At 37.6% G+C, this 19,680-nt stretch overlaps 1 protein-coding gene across 1 annotated transcript in view; it reads right to left on the bottom strand.

Moving 5' to 3' along the window:
- Positions 1–12,976: 12,976 nt before the first annotated feature.
- Positions 12,977–19,680, bottom strand: part of LOC142850438 (cytochrome P450 2C26-like) — a 32,596-nt gene continuing 25,892 nt past the window's right edge. The window contains exons 8-9 of the mRNA XM_075973989.1: positions 19,209–19,350; positions 12,977–13,522 (exon numbers count right to left, since the gene is read on the bottom strand). Coding sequence (XP_075830104.1) covers positions 13,341–13,522; positions 19,209–19,350 — 324 coding nt within the window. The 3' untranslated portion in view covers positions 12,977–13,340. The remainder of the gene's footprint in view (positions 13,523–19,208; positions 19,351–19,680) is intronic.

The raw sequence follows: 19,680 nt of genomic DNA, 5'->3' as shown, positions 1-19,680 counted from the left end.
GAAATGAACTGTTTCTCAAAGTTGCTTGTTTGTTTCCCACCTGCTCCAACCTGAAATAACTAAAGAGAAATCTGTATAAATTGCAATATTGTTTGACTAATAGCTTAAGGGTATTTCTTACCTGTTACATATTATATTAATACATTTCTATTGATCTCTGTATCGTCATGTGGTTGTTATAATTTTCTGACCAGGAACACTTCTTTTTAAATGCTAAGTGGGCAGGGCTAGGACCAACTCTGTGAACCTGCATGATGCTCTACCCAATACAACATGGCAGTAGCATGTTCGCTGCCTCTGACAGCCATGCTTACAACCCCATTTTCAGGCATACCGCGGGTCTATGTTGCCATAAGCAAGTTATAGCATTCTTCCCACAAAAACAATTTAAACCATTTAAATGTTCCATAGCTGAACCTCCCAAAAGAGCCAAAGCCCTTTGTGCTCCAAATGGTAGAACCAGGGAACTACCATTTTGGAAGAAGCCACAGAGTTTTTGCTGCAGCTCCATTGTAAAGAGAACCTGTCTGAAAAAAAATGCTGTTACCAAGAAGCTGCACTTGACTCCCATTTTTGTGTTTCTAGAAGCCATTTTTTAAAGCTGTCTTTGACTTGACATTGGAATTCTGTCACTCTGGCACTCAAATCTATTGCTGGAGTCAATGTGTTCATTTCCCTTCTGCTCTGACCCGAAATAACCACACAGAAATCTGTATTAATTACAATACTGTTTGGCTAATAGCCTAAACGTATTTTCGGTTAACTCTTATATCTTAAATTAACCCATTTCTATTAATTTTTGTATTGTGATGTGGCTGTGGCCTACTGGCAAGCTTCCAATAGGCTCATGTAGAGGCGTCTGTCTCCAGAGGTGGCTACATGGCTTCTTCCTGACACTTTCTATTCTTTCTATATATATCTCTTCCAATCTGGCTATATTCTGTTAAGCCATTGGCTGAAAGCAACTTCTTTATTAACCAATAAAAGCAACACATATACAAAGAATATGTAGAGAAAAATTAAGGTACATGAATACCAGAAGAATTATGTTGGTTATTTGAAAGGTAATTGCATTGGTCAAGCAAAGGCTCCCTCTGTAAATAAGGTACCTGTTTGTTCTGATTGATCTAAGCAGTTTCTCAAATTTCTTATTACGGGAAATTATCCTCTTGATACTTGCCAACATCACATTTTATCATTCATTCCTAAACTGGTTCTGTTAATTCCTACTCATTTATTTATTTACAATGGATCCATTTTATTTATTGAAAAAATATTAATCCAATTTGTGATTTAAAACCTGGGAGATAGAGATTCAAATTTCTAATAAAACTAGAGCCTGGAGGTGGTAGGAAGTGTAGGGCTTGAGCCCACACCAATTGAGCTTCACATGTTTGTCTGCACAGAAACATTCCACTTAAGTGTAACAGTCTGTTCCTAACAACTTTGTCTAACGTTCAATATTGACCTTACTCAGTGCCAATTAAAATAAACAAGGATCTAGTAAATAAAGTCAACATTTTTGCAACATGAATTTCACAAGTTTCATTTTGTAAATCATTGAACATTATTGAGCCAAATTCTTGGATATTTTCTTTATCTACAAACAGCAAGCACTGCTTTCTAACTGACTTGTATTGCTATAAAATTCCCAAATTTACACACTTTATTTTGGTCAAAATAAGCTCAGTATGCTTCTTTAAAAGCTGCATCATCTACTACTGGAGAAATAGTTGTTCTCAGTCCATCACTTTTTCTGTGATGAAGATCTGTACAGACTGTTTGTTTCCTAGAATGCAAGCATTAAGTTTGTTTTAGAGAGTTAACATCTTTAAAAATACTTTCATAGCCGGGCGGTGGTGGCGCACGCCTTTAATCACAGCACTCGGGAGGCAGAGGCAGACGGATCTCTGTGAGTTCTAGACCAGCCTGGTCTACAGAGCTAGTTCCAGGACAGAGAGAAACCCTGTCTCAAAAAAAAATACTTTCATAAATTCCATTAATTTTGTACAGTGCACTGAGATTCTATTTATTTACAGCTGATCATCATTGATTCACCTATCATTCCACATCCATCAAATGGTCAACTAACTCCATAAGGAGCTTCTTTAATGCCCATCATTTTCTTGAAGTAGCTTGATGCTGCCAAGAAAGGATGTGTCTCACTGTCATAAAAGTCTTACGTTTTTAAACATTTAAATGCCATATTCTTAAGGACTCTGAAAGATTTGAAGAATACCTATCTAACTGAAATATATCTCTGCATAGCTAGAAAATTTAACTAACTTGACTACAAGCTTGACTATTATAGATGGCTAACTATTAACCTATATTAACCTAACGCTGCTTGTTTGTTTCCTGGCTGCGCAGACCCAAAATAACCACATAGAAATCTGTATTGATTGAAATAATGTTTGGCCAATACCTTAATTGTATTTCTGGCTAACTCTTATATCGTAAATTAACCCATTTCTTTTAATCTGTGTATCACCACGTAGCCTACTGACAAAGTTCCAATAGGCTCCAGCCAAGGCATCTGTCTCCAAAGGCAGCTACATGACTTCTCCCTGATACACTGATACTTCCTACTCTCTCTCTCTCTCTCTCTCTCTCTCTCTCTCTCTCTCTCTCTCTCTCTCTCTCTCTCTCTCTTCCAGCCTGACTATATTCTTTTAAGCCATTGACTGAAAACAACTTCTTTATTAACCAATAAAAGCAACACATACAAAAGGACATTCCACACCACTCAATGAGTAAAGAATTGAAGTTACTTGTATATCAGAAGAATTAGTTCAACATGGTCTACGAGGAATTCTCATATCTCTGAAACTGCCTAGGGTATGGCTGTCAAATGTAGCTTTATCTCAGTCTCTATCAATCTATGTACCAGTAAAGACTCAAGAGTCAGATTTGGAGGTAAAATCCTCCTTGATCAGAGAAACTAATAAACAACTAACTAACCTTCCTATTTGGCAGACACCAAACAAGAGTAACATCTCCTCAGACATCCCAAATGAAAGAAGAGGTAAATTTCTAATCGACTCCCTACTATTTTCTGTGCATCTCTTTATCCTTATTTCTGACTTCTCTGTCCTTTCTATGGTACTTCCTGTCTCCAAGTCACTTGCTCAGCCCCTGTCCCAAGGGAAATTTTATTAACACAAATTTAGAGTTTCACAGTAAGGCCAAATATCCTAAAACACCTCCCCATTTTTTCTAAATAAAAAGTAAAAGTTTTAACTCTACCACAGCAAATCTATTTTCCATAAGAAAAATTATCTTGTAGGAATTTCATTCACAAAGTCTAAAGTTCTGCAGTATTTGAAAATTTGGGGAAAGTATTCTATTATCTATCTTATCTTGGGGAGTCCAAAGTTTTACACCTAAACCATGTTTTATCAAAACTTTTGTCATCCTAAAATTATCCTTTTATACTAGCATAGTTTCTTAGATAAAGAACTTAAACTTTTATTTCTCTCAACCTTATAAATTTTACATCTCATTTGCAACCTTCTCTTCTAAATTTGATGACAAAAAGATACAACTATTTAGTTATAAATATCTTTGAGAGACACAAGCCCAAGAAGGATAAAATATTACCTGAAAACAATTTTATTTTGAGATTATTGCGTAATCATACCATTTTCTACTTACCTATTCTCATCCAAATGCTTCAATTTTTGTATTTCCGTTTTGTATGGTAATCTTTTCAATCTATAGATTCTTTTGTTTTATTGGTTATTGTATATACATATGTATGTATATATGTATATATATGACATATATACATATGTATGTCACATGCACACATATATATAAATTATTGTTTAAATTCATAAAAACATACACATTTGTATATATATATATTTATGCACATACACACATACTACAGAAGGTATGGCTGGTATTAAAGTGTGTCTTTCTATCTCAACATCCAGACTGAAGACATGCCGGTTACTGACTGAAGACAAAGATCATAAGAATATCTTTCTGTTTCAAATTAAGGAAAAAATCTCTCATTGGTATGCTCTCTATTTTTGGAATATAATTAATTCTGGATGAATTCAAGTTGAAAACTAAGAATAACATCACACCCTGCTTCCTTTTCACAATATACTATGAAAGTTATAAATATACAATATGTATATTTGCATGTTTTAGTTTATACATATGAGAGAAACAATATAATTTTTATGTTTTTAAGTTTACAGTACTTCTTTACATATGATGATCTTTAGTTTCATGTACTGTTCACAACTTACATGATTCCATTCGTCTTTATGGGTACACATAAAATTCTATTGGGAACGTAATGATATCGTCCAAATTTATATCTTCCTTCTTTATTAATGGTTGTGACAACCATACTTGTATATAATATGTATTTCAAAAGATATAAAAACATATATTAATTCTGTATAATGTTGTTTTAATGTAAGTTTCTGAGAACTCAAGAACAATCGCAGTGGGTTTTTGATCCTACTGCACGTACTGGCTTTGGGGGAGCCTAGGCAGTTTGGATGCTCACCTTAGGAGACCTGGATAGAGGTGGGCGGTCCTTGGGCTTCCCACAGGTCAGGGAACCCTGACTGCTCTTTGAGCAGATGAGGAAGGGTGACTTGATCGGGGGAGGGGGAGGAAAATGGGAGGTGGTTGTGGGGAGGAGGCAGGAAACCTTAATAAATAAATAAATTAAAAAGTAAAAATAAAAAAAAAGTTTCTGGGACTAAATATTTGGTATTTGCTACACCAATATGTGAAACTTTCCTTGAGAACACCCTCCACTTTTCTTTTTATTTTAATTAATTAATTAATTAATTAATTTTGAAAAAGTATGCTTTCTCATTAAACTACCAATCCAAGTTGCTTTTCCCTACCCTCCTCCAACTCCCTTCACCTTTCTCCCAGCACACTCCCCATCCATTCCTCAGAGTGGGTAAGGCTTCCCATGGAAAGTCAACAAAGCCTAGTATATTGCTTTGAGACAGGACCAAGGTCTTCCCTACTATATCCAAACTCCTTCAAAAAGAACGTGTACCAGTTAGTTCCTTGGGCAGCTGAGGATAGGGAACCTGAAATGACCCTATCCTAGAGCAATACTGACGAATATCTTGCATATCATCCTAGAACTTTCATCTGGCGATGGATGGAGATAGAGACAGAGACACACACTGGAGCACTGGACTGAGCTCTCAAGGTCCCAACGAGGAGCAGAAGGAGGGAGAACATGAGCAAAGAAGTCGGGACCACGAGGGGTGCACCCACCCACTGAGACAGTGGAGCTGATCTACTGGGAGCTCACCAAGGCCAGCTGGACTGTTACCAAAAAAGCATGGGATAAAACTGGATTCTCTGAACATGGCGAACAATGAGGGCTGATGAGACGCCAAGGACAATGGCACGTGGTTTTGATCCTACTTAATGTGCTGGCTTTGTGGGAGCCTAGCCAGTTTGGATGTTCACCTTCCTAGATATGGACAGAGGGGGGAGGACCTAGGACTTACCACAGGGCAGGGAACCCTGACTGCTCTTTGGACTGGAGAGGGAGGGGGAGAAAAGTGGGGGGAAGGGGAGAGGGGTGGGAGGAGGGGGAGGGAAATGGGAGGCTGGGAGGAGGTGGAAATTTGTTTTTTTTTCTTTTCTTTATTCTCCTTTTATCAATAAAAAAAAGAAAAAAAAAGAACATGTACCAAAAAGTCAGTATAAGCAGTAGGGATAAATTCAGGTCCTACTGCCAGTAGCCCCACAGTCTTCCCCAGCCATACAACTGTTACTGATATTCAGAGGACCTAGTTTGGTCTTATGCTGGTTCCTCAAGTATCAGGCCAGAGTCAGTGTGCTACCATTAGCTCGGCAAGCTATTTCAGTGGATATTCCCATCATGTTCTTGATGACTTTGTTCATAAATAATTCCTCCCTCTTTTTGACTAGACTTTGGGAGCTCTGCCCAGTGTTCTGCTGCAGATCCCTGCATCTGCTTCCATCAGTTGTTAGAGGAAGATTCTATGATGACACGTAAGATAGTCTTTAATCTGACTACAGGCAAGGTCAGTCCAGGCACAATCTCCACAATTGCCTAGGGTATTAGCTGGGGTCACCTTTGTGGATTCCTGGGAATTTCTCTAGTGCCAGGATTCTTGATAGCCCCACAATGGCTCCCTCAATCAATATGTCTCTTTCCTCGCTCTCCCTCTTTGTTCTTTCCCCATCTCAACTAGCCTGTTCCCTCAAGTTGTCCTTTTCTGTTTACTTCTCCCTCCTCTTCCCTTCTACCCCACCTTCTCCTACAACCACTATGCTCCCAATTTTCTCAGGAGATCTTGTCTATTTCCCCTTCCCATGGAGATCTTTAAATGTTTCTCTTAATGCTCTCCTTGATAACTAGCTTCCTTGCGGTTGTGGACCAAAAGCTCATTATCTTTTGCTTTACATGTAATATCCACTTATGAATGAATAATACTGTGTTCCTCTTTCTGGGTCTGGGTTATCTCATTCAGGATATATATCTCTAGTTCCATCCATTTGCATGAAAATTTTAAGATGTCATTGTTTTTTTACTTCTGAATAATAGTCCATTGTGTATCTGTACCACATTTTTCTTTATTCATTCTTTGGTAGATTGATATCTAGCTTGTTTCCAAGTCCTTGCTATAACATTCTTAAATTGAAAGTTTTCTTCGTTGTTCCTTTATGTAGGTTTGTACATGGAGATAGATATTTTTAATTTTTCTTATCACAATATGTCTTACTTTCTACACATAATGTGATTGATAATTTTTCTAAGTGTAATAGTCAAGTCTGTCATTTTAGGACTCTGAGTGTGTACAACACATCATTCCAGGCCTGTTCTGCTTTTAGAGACTCCATTGAGAATCTATTGTCATTTTACTAGTTTTGCCTTTATATGATTCTTCTTCCTTTTCCATTCCAACTTTTAATATTCTTTCTTGGTTCTGTACTTTGAGGCTTATTATTTTTATTATGTGGTGAGGGGTCATTCTTTTCTGGTTGAATATATTTGTTGTTCTATACACTTTTTTTCCCTTTGTAAGCATTTCCTTCTTTGGGTTAAGAAAACTTTCTTATATGATTTTGTTGGAAACATTTTCTGAACTTTAGAGGTAGGCTTCTTCTCCATTTATCCTATTTAATAATTTTAGGTTTCATCTTTTAACAATGACCTGTTGTAATAAGGGCCACCTGTTTGTTTTGACTGCTCAGATTCCAGAAATAATCACACAGAAAATATATTATTTAAAATTTGTTGGCCCATTTCTTCTAGCTTCTTTGTTTTTAACTTTCTTTTTGTTTTATTGAGAAAAAAACAATTTCCGCCTCCTCCCAGCCTCCCACTCCCCCCCCACACTCCTCTCCCCATCCCCCCACTCCTCTCCCTCTCTCCCCACTCCTCTCCTCCTCCCTCTCAAGTCTGAAGAACAGTCAGGGTTCCCTGCCCTGTGGAAAGTCCAAAGTCCTCCCCCCTCCATCCTGGTCTAGGAAGGTGAACATCCAAACTGACTAGGCTCCCACACAGCCAGACCATGAAGTAGAATCAAAACCCAGTGCCATTGTCTTTGGCTTCTCAGCAGCCCTCATTGTCCGCCATATTCAGAGAGTCCGGTTTTATCCCATGCTTTTTCACGCTCAGTCCAGCTGGCCTTGGTGAGCTCCCAATAGATCAGCCCCACTGTCTCCATGGGTGGGTGCACCGCTCTTGGTCCTGACTTCCCTGCTCATCTTTTCCCTCCTTCTGTTCCTCATTTGGACTTTGGGAGCTCAGTCCAGTACTCCAGTGTGGGGTCTCTGTCTCTATCTCCATCCATCGCCAGATGAAAGTTCTATGGTGTTATGCAAAATATTCATCAGTACGGCTATAGGATAGGATCATTTCAGGTTCCCTATCTTCAGCTGCCCCAGGAACTAACTGGGGACCTCGCCTTGGGCACCTGGAAGCCCCTCTAGGTCCAAGTCTCTTCCCAACCCTAAGATGGCTCCCTTAATTAAGATATGTGCTTCCCTGCTCCCCTATCCAACCTTCCTTTATCCCAATCATCCCGTTGCCCAAGTTCTCCCCATCCTACCTTTCTCACTTTTCTCTCCCCTTCTCTCCTTACCCCCCCACCCTTAAGATCCCGATTTTTTGCCTGGCAATCTTGTCTACTTCCCCTACCCAAGAGGATAGCTATATGTTTTTCTTTGGGTTCACCTTCTTATTTAGCTTCTTTAGGATATCCAATTATAGACTCACTGACCTTTATTTAAGGCTAGAAACCAATTATGATTGAAATGCTAATTAACCCAATTAAAAAATGGGGCACTGATCTGAACAGAGAATTCTCAACAGAAGAAGTTCAAATGGCCAAAAGACACTTAAGGTCATGCTCAACCTCCTTAGCGATCAGGGAAATGCAAATCAAAACAACTTTGAGATATCATCTTACACCTGTCAGATTGGCTAAAATCAAAAACACCAATGATAGCCTCTGCTGGAGAGGTTGTGGAGGAAGGGGTTCCCTCATCCATTGCTGGTGGGAATGCAAACTTGTGCAACCACTTTGGAAATCAGTGTTTCGGTTTCTTAGGAAATTCGGGATCAACCTACCCCTGGACCCAGCAATACCACTCTTGGGAATATACCCAAGAGAGGCCCGATCATCTGACAAGGGCATTTGTTCAACTATGTTCATAGCAGCATTATTTGTAATAGCCAGAACCTGGAAACAACCTAGATGTCCTTCAATGGAAGAGTGGATGAAGAAAGTGTGGACTATATACACATTAGAGTACTACTCAGCGGTAAAAAACAATGACTTCTCAAATTTTCATGCAAATGGATGGAAATAGAAAATACTATCCTGAGTGAGGTAACCCAGATCCTCTAGCTTCTTATTGGCTAACTATTTCTTTTAATATAACCATTTGGCAGTGGCTTATTGGCAAATTCTGGTGTCTGTTTTTCTCTTTTTCTGCTTTTCTGTTTAAATAAAAAGGAAGATTTTAACTTTAACATCTCTGTGTTATTTTCTTTGGGGCTTGCCAGCTTGTTGGGGCACTGGGCAGAACATGTTACACTGCTATTCAGGTAAACTCTTTATCTAAATACATTTCATTGCAATTGGTCACTGAAAAAGAAATTGATCCAAGATATTCATCAGTGTGGCTATAGGATAAAGCCATTCATAGAACTTTCATCTGGCGATGGATGGAGATAGAGACAGAGACCCACTCTGGAGCACTGGACTGAGCTCCCAAGGTCCAAATGAGGAGCAGAAGGAGGGAGAACAGGAGCAAGGAAGTCCGGACCGTGAGGGGTGCACCTACCCACTGAGACAGTGGGGTTGGTCTATTGGGAGCTCACCAAGGCCAGCTGGACTGGGACTGAAAAAGCATGCGATAAAACTGGACTCTCTGAACATGGCAGACAATGAGGGCTGATGAGAAGCCAAGGACTATGGCACTGGGTTTTGATCCTACTTCATGTTCTGGCTTCATGGGAGCCTAGCCAGTTTGGATCCTCACCTTCCTAGACCTGGATGGAGGGCCTTGGACTTTCCATAGGGCAGGAAACCCTGAATGCTTTTCGGACTGGAGAGGGAGGGGAAGAGGAGTGGGGGGAGGGCGAGAGGAGTGGGAAGAGGGGGATGGAAATGGGAGGCTGGGAGGAGGTGGAAATTTTTTTCAATTAAAAAATGTATTAAAAAAGAAATTGATCCAAGATTAATAGATAAAGTTAATGTTCTACAAAAAGCTATCCTTTTATGATAGCTTTGATTTAAAATATTTAGACACACTCACTAACATGTGTCATAATATCTATTATAGATCTTTATGTTATTTCTCTGCACTTTTTTGGATTAGAAATTATCTGAGCTACATAACAGATAATCTGTAAGATAGAAGGTGTTTAGAATAGCTTTCAACTTCTATCCTACAGATTATTTGTTGTGATTTATAAATATTGATTATTGATAATAAATTCTATTATTGATTGATAATAAAATATTGATCAAATTTAGAGATTATTAATTCTAATTAACTTTAGAAACATTTCAATGAATACTTGTCATTCTTTCAATCATCTTCAGACTTTCAGTTATCTACATTTGTTGCTGCCCTAAGATATATTCACATGCTTCCTTTTTTTGTTAAACAGAAAAGGGAAGCATGCAGGGGCCTGTGGAAGTATATAGCATATGGCAAAGGAAAATTCAGCTATCAAATCACAAGAGGAATAATTATCTTATGGAAATAATCCTATCTAGCCAGGCTTACAGGACTTCTGACTCTGAACATCAGTTGCCCATATTGTAATATCTCTCATGTCAAATAGTCTAAAGAGTAAGGTGTCCCCACTCCTACCTGATCAATAACCCCTTCCTATTTACTTACCTCTTATAATAAAATATGAATAAAAGATTTTCAACCAAGAACTACCCACATTCCAGAACCACGTGCTCCCCCATCACTCACCAGGCCTCCAATCATTGTCTCCACTAAAGGCCAATGTGACATGTCATTACCAAAGTCCAATGGTACACAAAATACCTAAAGGCCAATGGGACCCAACATAAATATAGGCCAAATTTACAAGTTTCCATTATCACCAGTGTTTTGTGTTTTCCTCCGGGTGTGCTCCATATCACCCTCTAAAGCATGTGCCATCACAGCCTGCTCTATCTATCTAATTATCTATCTATCTATCTATCTATCTATCTATCTATCTATCTATCATCTATCTATCTATCTATCTATCTATCTATCTATCTATCTATCTATCTATCTCTTTCTCTCTCCCTCTCTCTATCCTTTAATTTTATTACCTGTTCTGAGGCAGTCATTTTCACGTTGTTTTCCCAATAAATATCTTGCTTATGTCTATTACACGGTGTGATTTTCTGGCATTCATTGACTCTATAATTGATAGGATAACCTTTAGATAAAAATTCCATATGCGCTTATTGTAATATTATATACATGTTCCTAATAATAAATACAATTGCCATAGTCTGTATACTGATACTTGTATGTATATTTACAAGTAACATTTTATGTTTTTATAGATGTAATTAATTTTTTTGTGCCTGTGTTTGTATATACAGTTTTGAGCAGGCATCTGAATAAGCCCTAGAATAGTGTTGGAAGTGTATCAATGTTTTTGTAGGCAATTGTGTGCCTCCATATGTGAGTACTGAAAACCATGTTGCAGCCCCTTTCAAAGCAGTAACCCCTTTATCTCCTTATTTGTCTCTCTTGTCCAATTTATTATACATTTTCTTAAAATTAAACTATGTAAAAGATTATTCTGTGTTGTTTAAGTATCTTGAAATATTTAGTGTCATATCTTTTACAAGAAAAATTTAACTGAACAAAATATAAGTATCTTCATCCAGTATTACAGAAAACCTTATTTTAAAACATTTTATCTGTGCATAAATTGCATAGGGTGCAAGAACGTTTGCTTCTGCAGTGACAGTCATGTGTATATAGATGTATGTCTGCATTCACCACTGCTATAGTGGCTAAGGGGGAACAGACAAATGGCTTTCTTTGGAATTGATGGGAAAGCTTATGAGTGATGTCATTTGCCATGAGACATAAAAAAATAACAGCAGATGGAAATTGATATTTTAGTGGTCAGCCCACCAGGAAGAATCACTCTGAGGGGAAAACATTCTGTGAAGTGACAGACAAAAACAAATGATTTTAAAGAGTTTAGAGCCTCATGCTTTATAAGACTACATCTCTAGATAGATAACAAAATGACTATTCCTTTCTTGGCTTCTGTAAGATTACAGCTCACCAATTAGGGATGTAACTGAGAAAAAAATATTCCTTCCTTGCTATGTGATGAGTTATTTATATTTATTTTATGTAAGTTATTGGAATAACTCTGTTTTTATCATTTACCTAAGAATTGAGATGTGACATTCAAATGTTGCTCCTGGATTACTTTATAGATTATGTTGGGTAAATATATCTGTAAAGAACAAAAAGAACTGAAGAATTCAACATAAGAGAATAAAAAAGGATCCATCAAAAGAATGTATATTTTCCCCCAAAATATTCAGGTAGAAAGTCTTAGTCGATTTCTTTCTTACACTGTGCAGTTTAGGAGTTTGCTCTCTCTAGGTTGTGATTGTTATTTCTCATTTAATAACATCCAGTGCTGCGGGGAGAGAATATAGCCACTAAAATAATAAGAATGATGCTTCCTCTGACTGTTATTCTTGCTGTAGAGAAGACAGGAGCTTAGAGATATGGTAAACAATATGGAATTGAAATACATGCCCAGGATTATACATGAAGAAACAAGTCAAAAGCATATGTAAAATGTTTGCAGTTTGTTTAAGAGCAAAGCATGAAATGACCGTACTCTCCCTGTATATTCTACCTATTTCTCTACAGCTTGCTGCTGCTCCTGTTCACTGTGTATCTCTTTAAAATGCAAGTGCTTCCAGTACTGTAGGGGATCCCCAGCTAAAGAGTGTTCTCACCCCATCCTCTTCAAAAATTTCTTTTCATATGTGTGTTCTGGGGAAGAGTATAGGCCTGTGTGTGTGCATGGTAACAAACTTTTTGTACAATAGTGAGTATTTGCCTCTTTGTGCGTTGTGTATGTAAGTGTGTGCACCTGCATGATCATGTAGAGATCTGCGTTCAGTCTTTGGTGTTGTAACAGGGTATCCCAGTGAGATTCAGAGCTGGGCAATCGTAATAGATGAGTTGGCTCTATCCAGGGATGCTTTTGACTAAGTCTCCCATTGTAGTATAAATAGTAATCACCACCAGGTCTGACCTTTAAGTTTTGTTTTGAACATAAAAGTATGTACTTGAACCGTGTATGACAAGAACATTGCTGTCTGAGCCATCTCAACATTTTTCCCACTTTATATTCTGAAAATTTCTTGTTATATAGTCCAGCAGGAACTTTGGAAACTCCTTTTTTTCACCTCTTATTAAAATGATGGAAAGTCTGTTGTAATCAGAAATACAAATTTAATATGTGTTTTCAAGGACGTACAAGAGACAGAAACATGATTATGAATTATTATATAGTTGGACACTACACATTTTATGTGTTAGCCATGTTAATTACAGGTTTAGCTAAATGTGAGTACAAGGGATAGTCACAGTGCTACAGAGAATACGAAATGACAAATATGTTTAATGATTACTTCAGAGAATTTAAAATGAAGACCTGATGATTTCCATGGGAAATTAGAGAGCAGAAGCTGTGAGAATGTGGAAGGACGCTGTATGAATTCCGGGAAAGTGTTAAATACAAGGTTTGAGGGTGATTTCAGAGAAGAACACAGCAGGAACCAGGCATCTGATCTTTATTAGACAGGAATGAAGCAGAGCTGGAAAAAGGGAGGTAATACAGTAAATCCATTGACCTGTGGGGTATCATTGATATCTTTTGGGGGAACCAGAGATTTCAGCTTGAAGTTCTGTAAAATGGTGGTAAGGAACAGAAACAGCTCCATGCGGGCCAGACCTTCTCCTAAACACACTCGTTTTCCTGTAGGGAAAAAAGTCAAAAAAGGTAACTATGCCTTGTATGTGAGTGAGTGTGGGATGCAGTATGTTTGGAACTAGCATAAGAGACTAATGTAAGTGCTGAGTTATTGGATGGTTGGTAGCTGTAGGGGTTGGTTAGAGGACAATTGTTTAAGCAAATAAATAAAGATGGCGTGTCAGGAGCTGTGTAATCCAATCTCAGATCAGCATATATAAGCAAGTCCTATGGGTCTCTGCAAAGGAAGTCCAGTGGAGATAGGATGTAACTTGTCAGGAAACAGTGGATCTGGGCATAGAAGAATAGTGACATATTTGCTAGGCTTGTGTGCACTTTTCTCTTTCATTATATTGGTGAATCTTTTGGTGATTTTTAGTTTCACTTTGGCCGTCACACATGCAACAGCTATAATTTTCCCTAGAAACTCCATTCTTTCTCAAATGGTTTCCCCTAAGATTCCTCAGGGGGTTAATACTTCTCAATTTTTTTATTTGGAAACATTAACTACAGTGCCTTATTGTGGAAACTTTCCTGACTCAGTAGAGGCAGTAAAAATTAACTGGATATTCCTCATAATTGTCTTCAGGGAAAGGTAGATAACAATACACCGTGAAGAAAGGAACTCAGAACGTTAATGGCAAGAAATAATGGGTTCACATGAGGAAACAACACCGGGTACATTAACCATAGTGCATAGTTCTGAGAAGGAGATTGAGGAAATCAATACACAAGAAAGGGAATTACACAATACCAACAGTTGAGAATAAGGTCCCTGGATACCGAGTAGGATATGGTATACTACAAGAGGACAAAATATAATGTAAAGTCTGGGATGGATAAATCATTTTAACCACACACAGGGGCAATTTGTTGGTGGAAGCAGAAAGGTACAGTGAAAATGGGAGAAGAGTGTGTTGACAAACTTTGTCTTTTATAGAGAGAATGAGAGCAATAGCACCTTTTTGAAGGCCAAAAAAAGATATAAAAGTATTTCCTAGAGACACAAAAGAATTGCTGAGATTTAAATATTGTTGTCCTTAGAGCAGTGTACCCATTCTCTATAACCTTTAACTTTTAAACTGCAAGTACCTGCCTATAATTAGTGATACTAGAGAAGCTAAATAAGGAGAACCCAAAGAAAAACATATAGGCATCCTCCTGAATATTAACCTTCAGCAGGTGATGAAAGGAGACAGAGACAGAAACCCACATTGGAGCACCGGACTGAAATCTCAAGGTCCAAATCAGGAGCAGAAGGAGAGAGAGCATGAGCAAGGAACTCAGGACCGCAAGGGGTGCACCCACACACTGAGACAATGGGGATGTTCTACTGGGAACTCACCAAGGCCAGCTGGCCTGGGTCTGGAAAAGCCTGGGATAAAACCGGACTCTCTGAACATAGCGGACAATGAGGACTAATGAGAACTCAAGAACAATGGCAATGGGTTTCTGATCCTACTGCATGCACTGGCTTTGTGGGAGCCTAGGCAGTTTGGATGCTTACCATACTAGACCTGGATGGAGGTGGGGGTTCCTTGGACCTCCCACAGGACAGGGAACCCTGATTGCTTTTCGGGCTGGGGGGGGGGACTTAATTGGGGGAGGGGCAGGGAAATGGGAGGCGGTGGCGGGGAAGAGACAGAAATCTTTAATAAATAAATAAATTTATAAAAAAAGAAAAAAAAAGAAGACCTTGCAAACCATCTGATTGCCATCGACGATAGACAAATACCACCACCTAAAGAAACTCTTGAATGTTTAAAAACTCATGGAAATTGAACAAAGCTCTGCTGAATAAAAAATGGGTCAAAGGAGAAATTAAACACTTTTAAAGTTGAATAAAAGTGAACACTGAAAACTAAGACCCACAAGGAAGTCCCTGCTAAAAGGTTAATTCATAGACCTCATTGTCCAACAAAACAAAAGCAAGGGAGAAAAAGAAAGGGTTGTAAAGAGAAAGAGATACAGAGAGAACTCGCATTAACTGCACACCTGAATGCTCTAGAAGAAAATGAAAAAAAAATAATATCCAGGAGGTAAAGATGGAAAGAATAATCAAACTGAAGGCTGAAATGCGTAAATAGAAACAAAACAACAAGACAATGCAAAGAATCAGTGAAAGTTGGAGTTGACTCGTTGGGAAAAACAATACACTTGATAAACCTTTAACAAATATACTATATATACTAAAAGGTGAAGAGAAACATTATAATTTAATAAAAGTAGATTTGAAAATGGCATAAGAACAAACCACTAACGAAAGTCAGATGACAATAAGGACACAATGGAAGAATATGTATCCAACTAAATTGTAAAACCTAAAAGACAGATATAAATTTTTGATATATACAAATTACAAGAGTTAAATCTGGTTTAAGATAAGAGATTCAAATAAACTTATGACTCACAGTGGAAAAGAACTAGTAATTAAAAGTTTTCAACCAAAATAAGCCCAGGGTCAGACGGACTCTGTGAACCAATTTATCAGTTTCAAAGAACAGTAAATAAAATTGACTCCCAACTACTCTGAAAAATAGAAACAGAAGGAACATTGCTTAATTATTTTATGAGGTTACAATTACTCTGATATGGAAACCACATGAAGACCTAACTGAAAAAGGGAATACCAGGCAGATGGGGTGGTGAAGGCTTTTTCTCAGCATTGGGTAGTCAGAGGCAGCAGGATTTCTATACATTCACGGCCAGCCTGGCCTTCAGAGCAAGTTCCAGGAAAATCAGTACTTTTATACAAAGAAACCCTGTCTCAAAAGCAAACAAAACAAAACAAGGAGGAGGGAGGGGGACAGAGAGAAAGTATTGCAGAATTATTTATAAATTTGCCTCATGACCAATCATGTAAAAATTCTCAATAAAATACTTCCAAACCAAATACAGGACAACTTTCAAAAGATTATGTACAATGTTAAAATAGGCTTCACTTCAGAGATGAAGGAATGGTTCAATATACATAAACAAATAATTTGATTCACCATATAAAGAAAGTAAAAAATAATAAGACAATTGTCTTTCCATTAGTAAAGTTTTTTTTCCCAAACAGCACATTCCTTCCTCTGAAATGTCCTGAAATAGACTAGCGATATTAGGAACTGAGGTCAACATAATAAAAGTGACTTAGCATTAGCCCATAGACAAAGTCAACCTAAACAGAAAATCTTAAAGCATTTCTATTAAAATCAGGCACACGATAGGAATGTCCACTTTCTCCATATATTTGAATATAATATCTGAAGTATTAGTTAAAGTTATAAGACAACTGAAAGAAATCAGAGTAGGCAAATAGGAAAGGAACAATTAAAAATATCCCTTACTTGTAGATGTTATGATTATAGCTATAAATTGCTAAAATATACACCAGGACCATCAACAGCTGAAATGCTTTTTCAGCAAAGTGACAGTATACAAAATTAACACAGAAAAATTAGCAGGTTTTCTATGTACAATTGAGAATTGTATTTAGAAGGAAATTAAAGAAAAAATGTTTTTCACAATATTCTAAAACAATGAGGACAAGAACAGCAAAAATAAAAAAAAAACTAAGTAAACCAAGCCACCAACAAACAAACAAGGAAACAAACAAGCATATTTTTGAGTATTTCTAACAATAAGTGAAATATTTGTAAGATAAAAACTTCAAGACATTGAAGAAACAGACAAAGATATCAGAAGATGGAAAGTTCTCCTGTGCTCATGGATCAGCAGGATTAATATAGTGAAATTGAGCGCCATATCAAATCAATCTACAGATTCAATCCCGTTCCCATAAAAATTCCAACACAAGGGTTTATGAAAACTGAAAGGAGAATTTTCAGCTTTACATAGAAACACAAAAGAGCCAGGATAACTAAAAGTCTCTTGAATGATAAAAGAATTACTACAGACATCACTATCTCTGATTTCAAATCATACTACAGAGCTATATCCATAAAAATCAGCATGATATTGGCACAAAAAGAAAGAGGTTGAAGGGATCATGTTATGAGTTTATTGTAAAAATCACGTGATCCATGAAGGAACATCCATGTCAAGTTATATATCAGAATATATACTGGTGTGAAGATGCAATATATGGGACCAGCACCCTACTTGATGCAGTAGTGTGTGTGTGTGTATAATGAAATTCTCTCTTTTCTTTAAAAAATTAAACATGTTTGAACGTGTGCATGAATGAATATGTCAAAGTTACTTGTTTAGGAAGTTCAGATGATGGCTCCAGGTCTCCTGGAGCAGGGAATAGAGTTGGTTCTGAGCTTCCCAGGATTAGCGCTGGGCAATTGACTCAGGTTTATGGCAAAGGAAGCAAATTCTCTTAATTGTTGATTCATTTACCTAGCCATTTATTATCTTTGCAATAATGGCTAACATAGGCCAAAATCCCAGCCAGGACTGGGAATATGCTCAAAAATTCTCCTCTCTAATGAAGAAATACAGGCAGCTAGAGGCTACTCAGAGTAGATCCAGTTTTTAATCATGGATTTTGCCAATTATAGGTTATTCATTCTTCAGAACAAGTCACTAAACTTAAGCACACTAGCAGGACATAGTGCACTCAGTACTTTAACAGTGTGTTTCATTGCTGGTGGACACTATGGGGCTATGGCACCAGGATTTATGCCTACTGCATGTATTGGCTTTTTTGCGATCCTATTCTAATTGGATGTATACCTTGCTCAGGCTAAATATAGTAAGGAGGGCCTTGGACCTTCCACAAGGCAATGTGTCTTGCCCTTTCTGAGGATTGGATGTGGGTGGGGTGAGAGGGTTTGTGAGGGGAATGGGCAGAAGGGAGAGAGTGGAAATTGGATTGGTAGCTTTTGTTTTTTTTAAACCTAATAAAATAAAGAAAAAGAAAAGGGGTAGAAACTGGAAGAGGCATAAAAGTGCTGTATACTAGTTGTATACTAAAAAAAAGAATGTGTATGAACTTGTAGTAAGAGAGAATAGTGGAGGGTGAGAATTAAAGGCATTTGATGACTGGGTTGACATATAGGTGCGGTTTTGAAGAGAAGTCATTGTGTAAATATATAAAACTCAAACAATAAATGAGATTGTAAAATGATAATAATTTTTGTCTTTCATTTATGTCCTTTTTGTCAGATAGAAAGTCATAAATTACAATGTTGATTCATATTTGTGTTCAATATTTGAAGTATTAGAGAGAAAAATTGTGCCTATTTCTCCCTAGCAACTGTCTTTGGCAGGGATGGGTGATTCTCTCTAAACACAAGTCCAAGCACATCAACCTCTTTTTCATCTGTTTTTCTGAGTGGGCTTCATCCCATTGGAACTTTTCTGTATTTTTTTTAATGTGTTTCTACATAGCTGAGCCTGGAGAAGTGTGAAACAACAAAAAAGCAACATTATGGCAGTCTTTATTTAATGGTGATTGCTCAAAGTCTAGGTTACATTTATTCTCTATGATGGTGTCTTTTGTATAAATGACATGTACACATAAAGGAAGACTGTAAATTGTATAACGACTAGCATTCTTTACTTTATTGAAGTGTGTAAGTGTAACCTCCAAATTTGATTCCAGCAGGGAAGAGGTGTCAACGACAGTGCATAGGTACTAATCCACACAAAATGAAATTCTATGATTCCCTTAGGTGTCACTGTAAAATTTTTCATAGCTCCTCATGTCAGCAAAGTAATGAAAATGAGGTTATATTACCTGCTGAGAAAGGCATAAAGTAGTCACTTTTCTTAAAGTTTCCTTTTGCATCCAGAAAATGACCAGGATCAAATGTCTCTGGGTTGGGGAATTCGTTGCTGTCATGCAAAACTGATGATAGTGATGTAATAATGGTCGTTCCCTACAAACAATTCACACAAAGCCACCAAGTTACAAAGATATCATGGCTCCATAAAGTGGGTACAAAGAAGATTAGGGGCATCTCAACAGACAGAACATGCAGGGAACAGGGAGGAGTCTGAGAGAAACCACAGTGCTATGGCTAATGTGCCTCTACTGAATTTGAAGTCAGCACTTAGGTTTTGGTTCTAATCCTTTGAGTCTGTTCCCTATCCCTGCACACTTGGACATGGGTGTTTCAACACCTGCTGCTCTAGTTTATCAGTTGCTTTATATACGTCACATTGGTCATGATATCAAGTGGAGAGCTGGACTGTATGTAAATAGTATA

The sequence above is a fragment of the Microtus pennsylvanicus genome, chromosome 5 (genome assembly GCF_037038515.1).
Source record: "Microtus pennsylvanicus isolate mMicPen1 chromosome 5, mMicPen1.hap1, whole genome shotgun sequence".
NCBI classification, from domain to species: Eukaryota; Metazoa; Chordata; class Mammalia; order Rodentia; family Cricetidae; genus Microtus; species Microtus pennsylvanicus.
This window is presented reverse-complemented; position numbering and strand designations above follow the sequence as displayed.